The sequence below is a fragment of the Mirounga angustirostris genome, unplaced genomic scaffold, assembly GCF_029215605.1.
Source record: "Mirounga angustirostris isolate CCGP_5_RB_7025 unplaced genomic scaffold, mMirAng1.0.hap1 SCAF_8, whole genome shotgun sequence".
NCBI lineage: Eukaryota > Metazoa > Chordata > Mammalia > Carnivora > Phocidae > Mirounga > Mirounga angustirostris.
In genome coordinates this window covers 105,768,298-105,788,151 of record NW_026991716.1, presented here as the reverse complement: position 1 = coordinate 105,788,151, position 19,854 = coordinate 105,768,298, and the positions used below count along the sequence as shown (strand labels likewise).

Below are 19,854 nucleotides of genomic sequence, written 5' to 3'. Positions count from 1 at the left end.
TGTTTCCACGCTCCATGATGGCCTCGATGAGACCTTGGTGTTTTCCCAACAGTAGACAGTGCATGGAAGCAATGCTAGCCTCAGTTTACACATGAGATTTAAACAGTTTGAACCTCAGTTTACACATAAATTTTTAAGAGTGAATTAAAAGAAAATTTTCTTATTAAAAATAGTTCATCATGGAAAAAATAAGACGAAATCAGAGAGGGAGACAAAATATAAGAGACTCTCAATCATCGGAAACAAACTGAGGGATGCTGGAGGGGAGGGGGTGGGGGGATGGGATAAATGGGTGATGGACATTAAGGAGGGCATATGATGTAACGAGCACTGGGTGTTATGTAAGACTGAAGAAACAGTGACCTCTACCTCTCAAACCAATAATATATTATACGTTAATTGCATTTAAATAAAAATAAATATATTAAAAAATAAAAATAATTCATCATACTTGAGGAGAAATCATTTGCTTTATTGCATAAATGACAATTTCAAGAGTGTACAAGAGTTTGCATTAGATCTATAAACTGGAAGATAGGGTATTCACGTCCAGACATCATTCTAGAAATGGGCAGTTCAAATATATTTGATATAATAAGATTTAGAATGTTACAAATATCTACGTTTGAGGATTATAAAAAAGAAAGCAAAGATAGGAATTCTGCTTGCCCACTCAGTAACTCACAAAGATTTATGTAACAATTTCCACAAACTGAGCTCAGAAACAGAGCAGTGTTACATTTTCTATGAACACAAACCATGAAATACTAGGGATGGTACTTTATATAATGTTGTTTGAGGCAATCTACATAGGAACTATGATCAAGACTCAAAAATGCACAAATTTGATAGGTCTTACACATCCCATCGCAAATTACACTGCTGTCGTAACTCACAAAGAAGTAATTGTAGTATTTTGTAAACTGCTCACTGCCTAGGACTGCAAATTGTTTAGCTAATCCATACAAACTTTTTGGCTGCAAATCTTCAATGCTGTAGGTCTGAGTCAGCACATACTCCAGCTTCCAATTGGATTCTCCCTTTAGATTTGCATCTGTCAGGTTCAAATAATACTGCAACATATCCTATGTCAAAAACAAAGCTTGGTTCATTCTTTGGCATATAAAGTACGGCACAGCAAGAAGAGTCCTTATTAGGATTTGTGTGACATTCTTCATTTAAAGTTGTAGTCATTTAAAAACAGTGAGAAAAAAAAAAAGTCCCAATAGAAAAATCTATATTACTTTTTTCTATGGGAAATAATGAAGGAACATAACAGAAAGTAATCTCAACTATACAGAGAGATGTACAAAATAAAAAGCTTTTGATTCACACGCCTCAAAAGTAACCACTGCTAATAAAATCACTGCATATAAATCAGCGGTGTGCTGAAGCTGCTGCATCAGCTCGCAGAGCCGACCGTCCAATTTTTAGCAGTCTTGCAAGTTAATTGACATCACTTGGGCAGCTTAAAATTGGCCGTGATGGGAGTATCTATATCATGGAAATCGGCACTGTAAATTAAAGTGGGTTTTGTCTCCCCAATGAACAACTTGTTAAACCAGTGTATGTGTGTTTTTCTAGACTTTATGTACAAAACAAATATAAATATTTAGAATATATATACCTATTTACTATCTTTTTGGCTTTTTCAAAAAATGAAGTTATACAATGCACTGTTTTGCACTTTTAAAAATAATTCAGTGCTGGGCACCTGGGTGGCTCAGATGGTTAAGCGTCTGCCTTCGGCTCAGGTCATGATCCCAAGGTCCTGAGATCGAGTCCCATATCGGGCTCCCTGCTCCTTGGGAGCCTGCTTCTCCCTCTGCCTCTCTCTCTCTGTCTCTCATGAATAAATAAATAAAATCTTAAAATAAATAAATAAATAAATAAATAAATAAATAAATAAATAAATAAAAATAATTCAGTGCTATATCACGGCATCTTCCCATGTCAGTATGTGTGTGTATATATACACACATGCATATGTACATGTATACACATACATAATATATATAACATATATGTATATATACGTGTATGTGTATCTGATGTTCAGATCCCAAAATAGGAAACTAAGAATTGTAAAAATAATTCAGTCAACTGTTTTATTTAATCTAATGCTTACACATTAAATCAGACTTTCCCTGCCCTTCTTCCTTCATAAAAACATGTTCTACAGAATAAGAGAGCTACCTCCTATTAAATTTATCTAGAAAAAAATGCATTTACATCAATAGAGCTTTAATTGAAAATTTCTTTTCAAATTATATTAATTAAAAGGGGCAGTACTCATAAGCAAAACACCCAGCCTTTTGAGGCTAAATTGATCTAAAACATAGTCGGGTGTAAGCTCCAGAGAACATGTGTCTCAAAAATAAATGTCCAGCTCAATTTATTTTCTTTACAAAAAAATATTTGCCAACATGTATTGAGTGCTTACTATAAGCCAAGCATTTTTCTAAGTGTTTTACACATATCTGTTCACGTAATCCTGACAGCAACTCTGTGAGGTCAGTAATGCTTAGTTTAATCCTCATTTTACAGAAGAATAGACTGAGGGCAAGGAAGTTAAGTAAAACAACTCTTGAAAGAGTACGGCTTCAGAGTCTACAATGATCTGCACAACTATGTTTTAGGGAAGAGTAATTAGTAATAAATAGGGCTTAGTGAAAAGTTTCAGTATGTATACAAGTCCACAAATCAGGCCCTGACTAATGTGCTAAACAAATGTGAAGTCCTTAGGACAGAAACAACCTCCCCAAAGCTGACCTCCTATACCCATTCTTAGCAAATGCTGATACACCAAATATAAAAAAGAAGAAAGACATCATGAGATTTCAACATAGAAACAACTTACATAGTTAAGCTGAAAACATTCAACTAAACTAATGAAAACTGTACAAAGACATGCATAATTCTAAAATTGTGCCAACTTACCAATAATTTATAATCATGAGGATCATACTGAAATAGCCTGACGCCAGGATTGTTGGTCTGTTTTTGCAAAACACTCTTCACTGGGGTAACAGCAGGAGCCACAAACAAAGAATTTATTGGACTTCCTGGATAAAACATATGTACATAAACATATTTTTTAATTGAGTTTAACTTTATTAAAAATGTGAACAAATTCAAATTAAGAGATAACAGACATCACAGCCAAATGACATATGGTCCTTGATGAATCCTGACTTGAAACAACTATAAAGAGACACTTTTGAGAAAATAGAGAAATCTTTATTATGATTTGGTATTAGATGATACCAAAGAATTTTTGTTGATCTTGTTAGGTAAGTCAATCATATTAAGATTATGTAAGCTAGTCATATATTTAGCAATGCATACAGAAGCACGTAGGGCTAAAATAGATCTAATGTTTGAGACTCACTTTCAAATACTTAAGGAAAAGAAAAAAGAATAAAAAAATGAACAGGTAAAGCAAATGTGGCAAAATCTTGACAGGTGTCAAATATAAGTGATGGTACATGGGGGGTTGTTTTATTATTCTCTGCTTTGGGGCATATTTGAAAATTTTCGTAATAACAAAATCCAAGTTATTACAAGTACACACACACACAAATACAAAACTAGTTTGTTCTATGCATCTACCTAGAGCAACATGCCAATAATGACACATAAGAATCTGATTAATGTCACCATGTTTTTATACATAGCTACTATAGGACTAAATTTCTGAGTAAAAAAAGCTATCAAATGCTGAAAAATGGTCATTTTTTTTACCAAGCCTATTCATTGTAGATGAAAGAGGTAATGCATTTTGAAAACATTCCCCAATTGCTGAAAAAAATACGTAGTTTTTTTTCCCTAGCTGACTACTCTAAAATCAGAACTCTTATTTTGTTAACTCCCAATTTCCTGTCCTTGTGAGGAGGTCATCTTTAAAAATAGGTAATCATTGTTTGTTTGATGCTCGAGCTTCTTCTATTTTTTTTTCTTCTAATTCTGAGTAAATGACAATGTTGATTTGCACTTAAAATTAAGTGCTTGATATATTTTAAACCAATGGTAAATTGTGCTTTGCTAATCAAATTCTGAGAAGTAAAACAAATCATATCACAAGAAATTTGAGTCTAGGAGGTAAATAACGAACAGCAGTATTTCTCTCAACGTGAGGATCTGAAAGAAAAGTTGAGTGAGCTGAGGGTTTCAGAGGGTTTCTTTGTTGACAGCTATCAAATGATGGTGGCCCCGTGGAACAAGTAGGGAGAAACCCAACTGCAGGCCTAAATATGAATTAGACACTTGACTTACAAGTATAAAAGATAATTCAGAAAAATCTGGGGCTGGCAGGTTGATTTAGTGAAACTTTTAATTTGCTGGCTCAATAAAAATTACCGGATATCCACTGCTCTGCTCTAGCATCTTGGATTGGGGAGATGCAAACAGAATATCCTATTACCTTTTTTATCAGAAAGAACCATCATGCTATCTCGGTGAGTGTGTCCATAAAATTGTCCTGCAATGACACTGCTGTATTTTCTGAAAATATCTATCAATTTCTCATTATGGACTTCCCTCATTGTCGTGGTGCTGCCGGAATAGGGCAGATACCCCACCGGAATATGTGCCATGATGTACACCTGGAAAAAGAAACACAAGGAAGACTGATGAGGATCTTTTTGCACACTTACCACAACCAAATGGCATTTAGATACCCGAGACGGAAAGTATATTAATTAAAATTTAGAAAGCTAATATCCCATCTCTCCTATGCCCCCAAAAAGATGAAATTTGGTCTCTGGGATCTACCTTCTCCTTATTTTGCTGAGAGGTGTTCAGTGTATTCTCCAGCCATTCAAACTGATTTGCTGGGTCAGTCTCATTCAGAGTCACAATATTTGGGCCATAGTACAAGTTTGTGTTTAGACTGATGATCCTAAGGTTCAGATTAGGTGATACTTTCTGTGAATAAAAGCCCCCTATAAAAAGAAATTTAAGACACACTCTAGAAAAACACATGTAGAGATTCACAGTGACTATGAAAGCAAATTCTTAATTATGGCTCACAAGCCAGTCAGGAAGGTTATACTTATTTCTCATTATTTAGTTTGTATGTACACAGGCTGTTCTTAAATAAGAATCAGGTTTAATACTGAAAACCTACTGTGTGCCAGGTCCAGCAGCAGCCTTCCCACATCCCGAGCTAATCATAACAGTTGTATCCAATATTCAGATGAAACATGAATTGTTTGGGCACTAGGCCACGAGGTATCGAATTTTAGACAAGAAATATTAGTGCATCAACTTCTACCTCTGCATGTTTGGGTAGTTAAGATGAGAGATAGCATGAAATATAAAATGCAAAGAATGGGAACACAGCTGGACCTTGCCAGAGACTGCCTTGGAAGAGACGTCAGGTAAACCTGTGCTGCTACAGTCTCCGGGGGGATGAGGCTTAAAGGCAGAACCCCACTCACACCCACGAGCCGGTGATGACAACACCCAAGGAGCTGCTGCAGTGGTACTTTTAGAGCTGGTCCCTGACCTTGGACCTGCTCGCTTTGCCCTGGGTCCGCTCACCACCCCTGCCTCTCCTCAGCTTTCAAATATGACTTATGGCCTCCAGAAAAACTGGGCACATCCAGAATGAATACACCCAAGCAAACATTAAAGATCTTAGTTTAAACAACATGAATAAAAAGAGAGACAAATTAAGGATGAATAAATCTTTCACTTACCTTTCCGTAAAGTATGAATAGCTTCTTCATCTAGCCAGGGTTTCCAGAGATCTGCTACTGCATTGTATATCTTGCTGGTGACCGCAGGCAGTTGATCCTGGCCACAAACAATATAACCCACCATTGAAACTTTAAAGACACGTGGATTAACTAATTTAAACATTACTTGAGCACATACCACTATGTTAGACATCTGGAGATGCAAGGATGAATACTAGATAGACGTAACCTTCAAGGAATTTATAACTCAAGGAGACAAAAAAAATATATAATCAATCACCTATAAGACAATGTGCAAGGTGATACTACAAAGGTTCTAGGAGGATAGAGGCGTGAATAATTGAGTCTGGCCCACAGCATCAGGGGGGAAAGTGAAGAGAACATACAAACCAGGCCTTGAATAATGATTTCATCAAGTTGACAAGAAAGGGCATCAAAGCAAAGACAGTGACCCAGACGCCAACATGCACAGTGTAATTTACAGAGAAAAGCACTTTTGCTGGTTGGCCAGGATATAGGATAGATGTGGGAGTGAGCTCATTAAACAGACACACAGGCAGGTTTGAGCCTGAACATGCATGCTGGTATAGCACGCTGAGGGAATGGAGAAAACTTCATGGTTTTAGAACTAAACAATGTCCTCTGAAATGCTCACCCCAGTATAAAACTTCTGAACTTCTTGAATGAAAATTTACAACCACATGATTTTGATTTGAAGATGTCTCTTTATATCAGCAGGTTCTGATTTTTTTTTTTTTTTAAGATTTTATTTATTTATTTGACAGACAGAGACAGCGAGAGAGGGAACACAAGCAGGGGGAGTGGGAGAGGGAGAAGCAGGCTTCCCGCTGAGCAGGGAGCCCGATGCGGAGCTCGATCCCAGGACCCTGGGATCATGACCTGAGCCAAAGGCAGACACTTAACGACTGAGCCACCCAGGCGCCCCACGGTTTTGATTTTTTTAAACAATATGTGTATAAAACATTTTTATTATCATAAAGTATTTTTTATCATCCTATTTTATCATATTATAATAGTCTTTATGGTGACATAAGCTTCAAGGAAGGAAAAATACCCCAAACTTTAAGAAAATACATACTGAATAAAAATGCACAGGGCGCCTGGGTGGCTCAGTTGGTTAAGCGACTGCCTTCGGCTCAGGTCATGATCCTGGAGTCCCGGGATCGAGTCCCGCATCGGGCTCCCTGCTCGGCAGGGGGTCTGCTTCTCCCTCTGACTCTCCCCCCTCTCATGCTCTCTCTCTCTATCTCATTGTCTCTCTCAAATAAATAAATTTAAAAAAATGCACAAATCATGTGTGAAATTTGGTAATTATTCCTATTTTTTGTTTTAAAAAATTGTATTAATAAACTGAAGCCATTTTCTTCACTCTCCTTACATTTTTCTGTATATTGGTAATATGGACCTATCTCTTAAAGGAGTTTTCCTGTCAGCATTAGTTGAAATGCTTAGTTAGTTTTCAAGATGACACCCAAGTCACTATTCATTCCTAATACATATCTCTAATACATGATGAAAATATAAGTACATTCAGGGAATGTAATAACCAAATGACTTGTTCTAACTAGAACTAACTATCCTAAGTATATTTTCAATTTATGTAAGATATCAGAATCATCTGTCTGAAAATCATACAATGACTTATAAATCAATCCCGATTCTGATTAAAAATTGGTTGTCATCAACATCAAAAACTTAAAAGTGTTAGCCATGCCAACATACTGGTATGGTCATGTATAATCTTAAAATTACATAAAATTACTCTAGACTCTTCTCTCAACTTTAGATCTGAGAACTATGAGCACCAGAGAAGTTAGATGATTCATCCAGGGACAGCTGATCAGTTCCAGAGCTCAGTCTAAATCCCAGGTCTTTCGACTATCACTCCGATGTCCAAGTATCTGGTGTACCATACCATCATCTCAGTCCTCTTTGGCTGTGACATGAGCACTGCCGAGAAATGAGGTACAATGAGAAGTGACTCACTCATAAGTTTGTTAGCACCAGTCTGGCCAGTGTAGGAGTAAATGAGGACCCTGGCCCAGACTGCTTCCTTGGGTGGCGACTGGAAGGAATCCCTGGGCAGCCCACGCTAATATCTACTTCTGATGTAATGGGTGGGGATGTGCATCTGTATATGTTTGCTTATGTAACTAGGTTTATGTGCATGTTTATGAGATTATAATGGAGAAAAAGTAGTTAACAAATTATTTGCTCAATTTGTTACTAACATATTTGTTACTAACATTCACCAAAATTCGACCTCGGCTCTCCGTCTGTCGGAGAATTTGTTGTGGGGCTTTCATGTTACATTTGACATTTCTGAAACTGGGGTGGAAGGGTGGAAATAGAATAGTAGAAAGAAGATTTTCATATATAAAGTCATAAGCTAGAAAGAGAAAAAAATTAACTCTTTATGGTGTACAGGCTGCCCAATATACCCTAGCTATACATATAATAGGATGCATTTTAGAATTTAGATATCATCTATATCTTTGAATTATTATAAGATTTGGCTTCACAAAAAGAAGACAGAAATAAAAGTAAAATGAAACAAATCCCCAGAGGAGGTAGGAAAAATGTACCCCATGTCCCCGCTCACTGTGCAACTGCCACTTCCCACTTACTGAGGGCCTAGTATGTGCCGGGCAAGAAGCCATGGCCTTTTCGTGTAGTATCACTAATTCTCACAAAAACTTCCCTGGACAGCTATTTATTGCTGCTATTTATTGCTGCTATTTATAAATGAGTGACTTATGGGTCAAGGGCAGTAAGTGAATTATCCAAGTTGGTCAAGCTGTTAGTAGTAGAGCAGGATGGGGTTTTACATTCTAATGAATACAACCATAAACCCCATGTGTTCTCCACGACACCATTCTGCATGTCACCTAAAGCATATAAAAACAATGTGCGCAGGGCGCCCGGGTGGCTCAGTGAGTTAGGCGGCTGACTCTTGTTTTCGGCTCAGGTCATGATCTCAGGGTCCTGTGATTGAACCCCTCGTCGGGCTCCACGCTCAGTGGGGAGTCTGCTTCAAGATTCTCTCTCTCCCTCTCTCCCTTCCCCCTCTCACTCTCTCTCTCTCTCAAATAAATAAATCTTTAAAAAACAAAACAAAACACCAACGTGGCTAGCCTCTGGCTTCTAGAGATTGTTCATCCCCAAGCCTTTGCCCTGTGTGGTCTACCATCTTAGCAGTAACAAAGTTGACCACCGGCTTACAGGATGACTTGGCAAAGACTAACATATTGTTCATTTCAAGCCTGGAGGCCAGTGCCAAGAAATTACTTGAAACTTAAGCTCATCCTAGAGTACAACTTTTCAAAATCACTCTACTTAGGTGATCAAACCCCTCATGAAGCATTCTTTTGACATGAGATGGAAAAGACATTCTAAGCAAGGAGATAAATCTAGACAAAGAGAGGTAGGAAAGTAAATGCCATGTTCAGGAATACTGAGCATGTGAATCTGGCAATAACAAGGGATAAATGAGCAGATGTTAGTCTAATTGAACACCAAAGATCCAGGATGTGGGCTCTACCACTAAGCAATTGTGAGCACGTGAACAAACAACGTGACGTTTCTGGGCCTCAGTTTTCCCATCTATAAAATGAAGACCAAGGATCAGCAAATTTTTCCTATAAAGGGCCAAATAATAAGTATTTTAAGCTTATGGGCCATACAGTCTCTGTGGCCACAATTCTACTCTGCTGTTCTAGCACAAAATCAGAAATCAGCCACAAGCAATACAGAAAGAAGAGCCACGGCTGTGTTCTGATAAAACTTTATTAACAAAAACAAGTGGCAGGCCCAATTTGGACCACAGATCACAGTTTGTCAAGCCCTGAACTAAAAATGATCTCTGAGCTCTCTTGAATCTTTACAAGTCTAAGATTCTACATTACTCTAAGAGGACCCTATAGGCAAGGCCCAGCATCCAACTGTTATGTACAGGCTGCTTAACAAATGGCCACTCTAATAGGTTGAGACCTGGGCTTATCAGCCATTAAATATTCTGAACACAATCTCTGTCTTGAATCACATCTTAATTAGATAAACTAGACTTGAACAGGAACCTCCCTCTTTGGTTCTTATGATAGTTTGCTATGTTTTGGGGTTTTTTAATATTTTTTATTTATATATTTGAGAGAAACAGAGATAGCGAGACAGAGCATGAGCAGGGAGGAGAGGGAGAAGCAGGCTCCCCGCTGAGCAGGGAGCCTGATGCGGGGCTCGATCCGGGGACCTGAGCTGAGGGCAGACACTTAACCAACTGAACTGAACCTATGTTTTTGTTTTTAATCATAATCTAGCATAGGTCAGACTGTGGAGAACTTTGTATGTCTGATAGAAATTCTGCAAGATGTGAACATTTGTCAATATTAAACTTCTTTGCTAACCTTATTATGGAAATGTGAATGAACAACAGAATTATTCAAAAGAATGTAGAAATTGAGGAAGAATATGAAGGGAAACAAGAACGAATAATCCACAAACTAGGCAATTTGCTTCCATAACTCACTATGAACATAACTTTTTTTATGGATTATTAAGAGTCACTTTAAAGTCTCCAAAGCACTTGTCTTACCTTCTTCAATAGTTATTAAGAGCACACTCCCCTACCTCCATGAGCCCCGCTCCCACTCCCTACCATCAGCTAGTTATTGTCATAGTTTTGACAGTCCTGATGGGAAAAATCCTTTAAACACTTTTGGAAGTTGAAATCAAATTCACCTGTGGCCAGTAGTCATGATTACCCAGCGCAGGGAAAACCTGGAGATTTGGAAAGACACTCCGGATGGTGGTTGTCATATTAGCAATTACATCTATGACTTTGTCTGTTGAGAGTTCATGCACTGGAACATGAGGTGGGCTATCCCTGAAAAGGAGACAGAATCACAGAGAACAAAATCAATTTCTAAACTTCTTTTTTTTAAAGACTTATTTGTTTATTTTAGAGAGAGAGTGCAGGCAGGGGGAGGGGCAGAAGGAGAGGGTGCAAGCAGGGGGAGGGGTTGAGGGAGGGGGAGAAAGAATCCTCAAGCAGACTCCCTGCCAAGTGTGGAGGCTGGAGTGGAGCTCGATCCCAGGACCCTGAGATCATGACCTGAGCTGAAATCAACCGAGTCACCCAGGCGCCCCGAGAATAAAATCAATTTCTCTATTAAGTCACTAGATTTATGCATGATGTCTTGTTACCCTGAGGGTAAATTGCACACTTCCACAACAAAACAACAGATGATTTTTTTAAGAGTTGATAAACTACTCTTCATTTACCTTTCTCCCATAGAGAGTCCTATTTTAAAAAAATTGGCGTAATACAAATACAAGCCTATTACACCGCTTGACTGAAGATTTATGAGAAGCAAATATTTTAGCAACTAAAAGCACAGATTCCAGAGCTAAAATGCCCAGCTTTGCCATTTACTAGCTATGTGCCCTTGAGCAAGTTACTTAGATGCTCAGCCTTCATCTCTTCATCTGTAAAATGGGAATAATAATAATATCAATTGCAAAGATTAAATGAGTTATAATGTATAAATTAGTTAAATAGCACCATGGTCATTAGAGCTGGCACAGGAAATCTAGACCTCGTCACTCTGTCATGGCAGACAGAATTAATTAATTATACCACCAGGAGACGATATGTACAAAATTGCTATCACAGGTTAAGTCCCATTATAGCCTTTTATTTTTGATTATCTAATCAAGACCTATTATCACATTAATAAACACCTCAAAACACTGATGTAAGTGTTCTGTTTGTGGAGTCATCTCTTAGCTAACATCGACATTTTTCTAGAGCCTGTATTCTAAAAAAATAAAAATTCTGAGACTTCTAAAGTCTTCCTTATCTCTAATAATCTAATGATTAATTTGACATAGTATTTTTTTTAAAGATTTTATTTTTATTATTTATTTGACAGAGAGACACAGCGAGAGAGGGAACACAAGCAGGGGGAGTGGGAGAGGGAGAAGCAGGCTCCCTGCAGAGCGGGGAGCCCGACACGGGACTCGATCCCAGGACCCCAGGATTATGACCTGAGCCGAAGGCAGTCGCTTAACCGACTGAGCCACCCAGGCGCCCTTGACATAGTATTTTTAAAACCCAAATAATTCTTAACTTAAAACCTAATTAATCTTCATAGGAATTCAGCATTCTAATGAAGCTTAGGACACCATAGATAAATATTGAGTAACTAATGGTATTTATATAGTCACTTACCCTGTCCATATCATGAAAGATGCTTCTTGTCCTGAACTTTTAATAAAATCAAATGCTGACAAAATAAGGTGATATGGAGAATCACACAGAACATCTCCAAAAGGGCCAGGATTGGAGGCATTGGCGCCTTTAGATGAAGCACACACTTTTGTGTGGTCATCTGTGATGTGGTAAGTAGGGTCTAAGTGCAAGTCAGTCACATGCCAAAACTGTCCTGTTGATTAGAAAAGAAATGGTGTTAAATCCACTTCCCTTTAGCAATTTCCATAAAAATATTTACAGTAAAACTAGAGAGAGTCCTCCCTGTGATGGAGGAAAGCCTTAATGATTGAAATGTTCATTTGCCCCGAAGGTAAATACAATACTTCTCTGTCAGAAGATGAGGATTCCAAAGATAGTAAGAAGAATTTACTAAAATTTACTACTTACATGTGTCAGAACTCATGAGCTCAGGGACGGCACGACTACCTAACAAAGATTACATAACAAACATAAGTTGCATAATGAAATATAGGGAGATATCCTTCTGGGAGGTCACTAATAATATATATTGTGTCTTAGTATGTTTCCCTCCTTGTAGAATTTAAGGTTTTATAGTTTATTTATTTTCTTCTTGTGGAAAAATTGACACAGAAACATGATGTGGTCTGTTAGGGTTTCACAGTGAATAGATTGCAGAACCAGGAACTAAATCTCACTCCTGCTTTCTTGAAAATCCTTGCCTCTCAACATTAATGGAAAAAGAATATAAATTTTTAATACTAGCTTTAAGCCAAAAGTAGGGATTGCCAGAAGCTCCTAAAAGGTACTAAATACAGGAAAATCTCCTAGTGTACACTTGTATCAAATGTTACTAATATTAAGGAAAGCATTTGTTAAAGAGGATGAAACCTCAGGGAGAAACCGAGAACCCATCTGAGAACATGGGAAAGATTCTTTAATTGAAGGAAATACAAGTACAAATAATCATAGTAGTACCTCTCTTTATTAAGCATTTGTGCCGGGCATTATAATAAGGAAACTAAATATACTATGTCATTTCATTCTCAAAACTTGAAGTAGGAATCACTGTTCTCATTTTAGAGTTGAAAAATGAATGCTGGGTCAATTAGGAAATTTGCTCAGGTATACACAGCTAATAAATGGCAGAGTCAAAATCTGAACCCCATTTTGAAAGGTCCTCCAGTTTGTTTATACCTAATTTACATATATCATCTATGATTTTGCTGCCTTCTTATTTGCAATTAATAAATTATTTTAATATTGAGGCTTTTTCACACTTTGAATTTTGAGTTCACTCTGATGATGTCTAATTTATATCAGAAACACATCGGAAGTGGCACAGCAGCTGGTCCTACACCAGAAACGTGGAGCAAACAAGTGGAAGGCGAACTTGTATCTGTCTGTACAAAGATGACGAAGGCTGAGTATGGATGGGAGCAAACACCTGAAAAGAACCCAAAGCTGGGATAATAAAGCAAAAAACTGAAAACTGTTAACTTGTTAAGGTGAAAAAAGTATGTTATATCTGGGTTATTTTTTCTCCACAACATTGTTACAATTTTATAACTTATTTAAGTTGACAGCTAAGAAGTGGTAGACAAAAGATCCAGGAGAAAGTAGACATAAAGCAGGCTTTATGATCAGTTACTTGGTATTCCGTCCCCATTTGAAAACATTTGTCAAGAGAGATTTAGTTTATTCTTTAACGTAGAAAAATGCTCTAGCTTTGATTTTTAGCTTAGACATACTTTAGCCAGAACACAAAATAGGGTTAGCAAGCAGCTCAGAATCATCCTGGAGGCTGTCCTTCTTGGCATATAAATATATAGTACATCTTACTTTTATGCAAACATGTTTTTTTAATTACTTGTAGAATGTTAAGGAACAATAAACTGCAAACAGAACAATATAGTGTTGTGATTAAGAGTGGGGACTCCAGAATGAAACTACCATGACTTTCAATCCTGAGTGACGCTTGTTTGAGCTTGGTTGAGCTACCAACTCTTGGTTTCGGCTCAGGTCATGATCTCAGGGTCATGGATCCAGCCCCGCATGGGGCTCCACGCTCAGTACAAAGTCTACTTAAGACTCTCTCCCTCTCCCTCTGCCCCTCCCCACCCCCCTCTTTCTCTCTCTCTCTCAAATAAATAATCTTTAAAAATCAATCAATCAATCCAAGTTCCACTTACTAATCTAATGGTGTGATCTTGGCTTGTTTTATATGCAGAATGGGAATATCACTGCCTCCTATATGAGAGTTAAGTGATTTAGTAGAATAAAGCTCTTAGGAGATACCTGGCATCTAGTAAACTCAATGTTAGTTATACTATTATTATTTTGACCCCAAGCTTGAATTTGAGATTGAACCTCCTCATCTCCAAGTAAGAGTTAGAATTTATCAAGTACTTACTCTAAGTTTTGTACTTTTTTTTTATGCTTTACATGCATTAACTCATCATTATTTTCAATTTACAGGAAAGGAATTGCAGCACATAGAGATTAATTCAAATCACATGTGTCATATACAACAGAGTCGAGCTAGGGATTCAGGAAATCTAACACCAGGTTCCATGCTGCTCTTAACCACTGAACTGCTTGCCTCTCTGTGTGTGCTCATCTTCAAATGTCCTTCCGTCCCACTTGCCTCATGTAAAATAGATGACAACACTTGCATGAGATACCGTGATGATTAAGGAACATGAGATAATAAATATACTAAAATTTTATAAACCCAAACTGGAAACACATTAAGAACACATCTCTAGTACCTAGATTTATGTATCCTCAGCATCTAGAAGATGTCCGACCTATAGTGGGCCCTCAATAAACATTCTTTAATTAGGCACAGACAGATTTCAGGATTTCCTCCAGATCACACGGTGACTCAGTAATGAAAGCTGAACCAGAACCAGTCTCTCCAGACTTCCAGTAGAGTGCTCTTTCCACTACATTGCATTGCCAGATCCAGATAAGTGAGGGGATAATTACTGAGATGCACTGAAGGAAGTCTTTAAATAGAAGCCAAGAGGAGCTCAGCCAGGTTCTTAGCCTGGGATTTATGAATAATGAACCTCTGGAGGCCTCACCTTCCACCTATAGTGAAATTATAAAGTACAGTGTGTGTGTGTGTGTCTGTGTGTGTGTGTGTGTGTCTAAGGCCACAAACCTGGCCTGTGGCAGAGCCCACACTCTGCTACAGATTCTCTGGTTTGCAGTCCCAAGTTCTTTTCACTACACGATGATTTCTCTCTTGTTCTGCAGATAAAATTCAACAAGATTTCCACAAATGGATATGCACATGCATGTGTGTTTTGTCAACATAGCTAGATAAATGCTCAACACTATACCAAAAAAAACCCTTATAATTTATCTAAAAACATTAAAATTTATCCTAAAGAACGTAGTAAACCATAATTCAGATGTTTAGACACATGATTGTTTCAAATAGGTATTTTTGTTTGTTTGCTTATGTCAGTTCCTACCAAATACTCCTGCAGGCCCTGACCTACTAATTCTTTTTTTTTTTTTAAGATTTTATTTATTTATTTGAGACAGAATGAGAGAGAGAGAGAGAGAGAGCACATGAGAGGGGGGAGGGTCAGAGGGAGAAGCAGACTCCCCGCTAAGCAGGGAGCCCGATGCGGGACTCGATCCAGGGACTCCAGGATCATGACCTGAGCCGAAGGCAGTCGCTTAACCAACTGAGCCACCCAGGCACCCCTCTTTTTTTTTTTTTTTAAGATTTTATTTATTTATTTGAGAGAGAGCACGCACAAGCAGGGGGAGTGGCAGGCAGAGGAAGAGGGAGAAGGAAGCTCCCCACAGAGCAGGGAGCCTGATGCGGGACTTGATCCCAGGACCCTGGGAGCATGACCTGAGCCACAGGCAGATGCTGAACTGACTGAGCCACCCAGGCGCCCTTAATTCTAAAGAGCTGTAGACAAACACACCCACATAAGGTCTCCCTGGGTTGTTGTCCTCTGACCCCTGGGACTTGACAGGACTGGGAATTTACATACACACACAGACCAAGGAAGCAGAAGCCAGTCAAGGTGGGTATTGTAAAGGAAGCAATTTGGGATGGGGTCAGGAGGAAAGAGACGGTCACATCAAGTGGAAAACATATAAAATAATATATCCAGTGAAACTGCTGAGTCGACACATCAGCAGGTCTTTAAACCCCAGTTACTGCATCCCTACCCCCTCCCTAAGTGACAGCCTTGTAGCTTCCCTATCAAAATGGGGAAGTGTAAGTGAAGATTCCCTACACATCAGAAAGTTGTCATTGAGGCATTCTGCAATCAAATCCTTAAAGCCAAACAGCAAATTCGCTATTGGGTGGTCCCATGCAAGCCGGGACATTTTATCTCAAAATCCTAAACAGTCCCATAATTAAAGAAAAACAACACTAGCTTTGATAAAAAGAGAAACCAGCATGCGTAAGTATTTTGGGACAATTTCTTGTTATGACTGACAGTTGGGAAACCAGATTCACAGTTCTTGCTTTCAACTGCCTGACAGCTGAGTCATGAGAACTTGGCTCTCAGACAAAGAGGAGGGACTTTTTTCAGAGCATTTCCAAAGTCGTGTGAGAGAGCAAGGGCATCAGAGAAGAGAGGAGGTTTCAGCACCAAGCACTGTGCTGAGTTTCAGAGACCGCTTTGCCCAAAACACAGAACAGAGCTCCACCTATCAACATTTTCCGCCTCTAATTAACAAAGCAATTCTTTTCAAAGGGAGTCAGGGAGGCGGGGGTACCTTGATCTTTGAAACTGAAGGCTCAAAAGGCATTCAAAAATCTTAAAATTCGTTAAACAGGTTGTTGGGCCCCCATTCTCAGAGTTTCGTACTCCATAGGTCTGGGGTGGGTTGGAAACCTGCCTTTCTAACAAATTTAGGTGATGCTGATGCTGCTGGTCCCGTACCATATTTTGAGAACCCCTCCTGCAACAGTGTTAAGAATGAATAAAATTGGGGCGCCTGGGTGGCTCAGTTGGTTAAGCGACTGCCTTCGGCTCAGGTCATGGTCCCAGGGTCCTGGGATGGAGTCCCACATCGGGCTCCCGGCTCAGCGGGGAGCCTGCTTCTCCCTCTGACCCTCTCCCCTCTCATGCTGTTTCTCTCTCTCTCTCTCAAATAAATAAATAAATAAATAAAATCTTTAAAAAAATTTTAAAAAAAAAGAATGAATAAAATTGGTCCCACCCACAGAGAACCCCGTGGCATCCAGGTCCCACGAGTTCTAACATAGACTAAGAGGTGGGTAGCATCGGGACTGTGATGGTCCTCTGCTGGAGGAGTGGGAAGAAAAGGCCACCACACCCCGGCGAGCAGGACAGAAGACACCCCGAGTCCCACTGAAATGTACACCCCTGTGGGGAAGAGAAAACTCCGCAGCTCCCCTACGCTCTGGGCAGATCGAGCCCTCTGGGAAGGCGGGACATGCAGCTTCTAGCTTCGGTTTTCCTTGGGACAAGCAGAGATCTCCTTCCTTCCTCCGGGGACAAAGACCCGGAGGAATCTGGTCTCCGCAGCCCCCTGCAGCGCCCCCCACTGGCAAGGATACTTCCCCAGCCCGACCTCCCGCCGGTCGCTAGGCGCTCTCGCCCCGCAGTCGCCCTCCTCCTCCCAGCGCTCCGCGCGTCTGGGGCTCCGCTCCCCCGAGCCCCGGCGGGGGCGCACTTCTGCCCCCAAGCACTTCTCCTGACTGCGCGGGCGCTTTAACCCGGCGCTCTCCGGCAGACTCACCCATGGCCGGAGCGGGACCCGGGCTGCCACCGGGCGCCAGGGGCAGCCCGAGCCCGGGACGGCCGTGCCAGGCGACCAACAGGCAGCAGACGAGCGCACCCAGCAGCGCCATCGCGGGTCAAGGCCACGAGCCGGGGAGCCTGGGGCTGCCTAGCCCGGGGGTGGAGGGAAGGCAGAAGGCTGAGGGTGTAGACGCCCAGCGGTCACGTGCGAGGGCAGATTCCGCAACGAGTGGGTTCGTTTGACCTTCTGCAACTGTCTAGCGATTATCTGCCCTCTTATGTCTTCGCGTCAGTGACTGGCCTAGGAAGGAATGTGCTTGGGCAAACCCCAAGCAGATCATCTTTCCTAAACACCACTGGCACCAAACGGATGGGGCTCCTCTGCGGAACACGCGCAGAGAACCTTGAAGTATCATAATTTGGAGTAGGTCATCAGAAGTTTTGGATAGCACAGTGGATCTCAAAGGGCGGTCCCTAGACTAGCAGCATCGGAACCACCTGGGAATTTTAGTTAGAAATGAAAATTCCCGGGTCCCATCCCAGATCAATGACTTCGGAAACTCAGGAGGGAGCGTAGGAGTAGTCCAGTAATTGTGTTTTTAATAGCCCTCCAGGTGATGCTAAAGTGATGGTGATGTTTGAGAACACTGCTCAAAGACACTAGGTTTTAGTTTTTTTGGTTGTTTGGGGGTTTTTGTTTGCTCAACTGAGTTAGAACAATGTCTCAGAACTGTGCTTTAGGCGGTCCAGAGATACATGAAAAGCATAGAGCAAGTTGATTTTACTCTTCTAAGGAATTTTTGAAGATACTCAGTCTGACAATAGAACCAAGATCCCCAAACTGCTTTGGGTTCTGTGCTCCTTCTTTTACCATTTATGATATGAGGATGCTGGTCTCTTTAAGATAAAAAGCATATAGCTTAAATTTGTAGGGCATGGAATTCCTTTGGAGAAGAAAATATCCTGCAGAATGACTAACCTCATAAAAGAGGTTGTTAAATGTATTTGTTTCTCATCAGAGGAAACCTTATATTGTGTCCTGTGTAATTTAATGGGAAAGTGCCACATGAAAGGGGCTTTGAAATGGGAATCGAGGTGCCTCCATCTAGTTTCATGTATTGTCAGAGTGCTTAAGTCCTGCCTCAGTTTTAGGATAATTCAAAAGCCTTTCTAGAACCAAAATGCTTTCCAGTGGTGGACAGAACGGTCTTTGGAATTTCTCAGTCCACAACCTCAAAAGTCTGGAGGAAAATGGGCAGGGGAAAAAATGGTGGACAGATGAGAGAGTAACTTTAAGGACAGCAAAATAACTTGTGTGTTTCTAGCCCAAACATTTTCAAAGATAGGAAAAGGATTTTTTTTTAAGTGTAAAAATAGCATTTTTCAGTCTTCTCCATCCCCCCATCTCCCCAGTTTCCATTAAGCTTTAGTGGAAGTGAATTGATTGTGAAACAATTCTTCAGTAAGTAAGCATAAAATACCACCTGCATATTTTGAAACCTAAGAAATGCTTGAAATCCTAAAAAGACAATGGGTAGAAACATCATTCTGCCTTCTACTTCCTCTGCTTTCTTTTGTTTTCCTTTATACCTACTCTCTAAGAAGCACAAAGCTACAGTGCCTCAACATCTCTGGGTTTTCACCTTAGCTTTGGAAATGTATTGATAGGTCCCCATGTTCCAGAGGGAGGAATGGTTTATTGTGAAGGTGTACATTTGGGTGAGAGAGAACACATGTGACTGAGTGGAAGCCACTGCTTACTCATCATCAGTGGTCCAAGTGTGGATTTCCCAAGACAGCCTTTACTCAAGTTTGCAGACCTTGGGATTTCACAAAGGGTTTTCCAGGGCCTGTTGGTCAAATTGCCTGTGGGCTTGGTAATCTTCCCTTTTCTATTAGCTATGTTAAAAACAAAAACAAAAAGGACAAACCAGAAAAGTTAGTACACTGGCAGATTACTGTAAGAGCTGGAATACTGCTTGAAGAAAAAATGATTTGCAACTACCCTGTAAACATTTAGGAAGCAAAAACATTTGTTAATTACTTTCCCAGAAAAATACATTTGGTCCACCACTGCCACCCTTGATCTTGGTAATTATAATTTTAATTTTGTTCTCATTTAGGCCACCCAAAACCCTTCCCATTCTTCACT

The 19,854-nt window shown here is 39.9% G+C and overlaps 1 protein-coding gene across 2 annotated transcripts; it reads right to left on the bottom strand.

Moving 5' to 3' along the window:
- Window positions 1-451: 451 nt before the first annotated feature.
- Window positions 452-17,965, bottom strand: SMPDL3A (sphingomyelin phosphodiesterase acid like 3A). Of its 2 annotated transcripts, XM_064598063.1 has the most exons (9): window positions 17,759-17,944; window positions 17,701-17,723; window positions 11,950-12,163; window positions 10,458-10,602; window positions 5,703-5,799; window positions 4,774-4,943; window positions 4,424-4,604; window positions 2,941-3,065; window positions 452-1,085 (listed from the first exon to the last, which is right to left on the bottom strand). In XM_064598063.1, the coding sequence occupies exons 2-9, from the start codon at window positions 17,702-17,704 to the stop codon at window positions 768-770; spliced, it is 1,254 nt and encodes a 417-aa protein (XP_064454133.1). In that variant the 5' UTR covers window positions 17,705-17,723; window positions 17,759-17,944; the 3' UTR covers window positions 452-767. The 2 variants fall into 2 exon arrangements, with proteins under 2 accessions (XP_064454133.1, XP_045721429.1); XM_045865473.3 differs by having other exon boundaries at window positions 17,701-17,965.
- Between the last annotated feature and the right edge of the window lie 1,889 nt (window positions 17,966-19,854).

What these genes read in the sequence shown, in the direction of transcription:
- SMPDL3A (XM_045865473.3), bottom strand. Translation starts at nt 17,812, where the DNA reads ATGGCGCTGCTGGGTGCGCTCGTCTGCTGCCTGTTGGTCGCCTGGCAC. An exon ending in GGGTCCCGCTCCGGCCATGG is followed by an intron (nt 12,164 to 17,700) that starts GTGAGTCTGCCG and finishes TCTAATCAACAG; the next exon opens with GACAGTTTTGGCATGTGACT. An exon ending in CTCATGATTATAAATTATTG is followed by an intron (nt 1,086 to 2,940) that starts GTAAGTTGGCAC and finishes TTTTTGACATAG; the next exon opens with GATATGTTGCAGTATTATTT.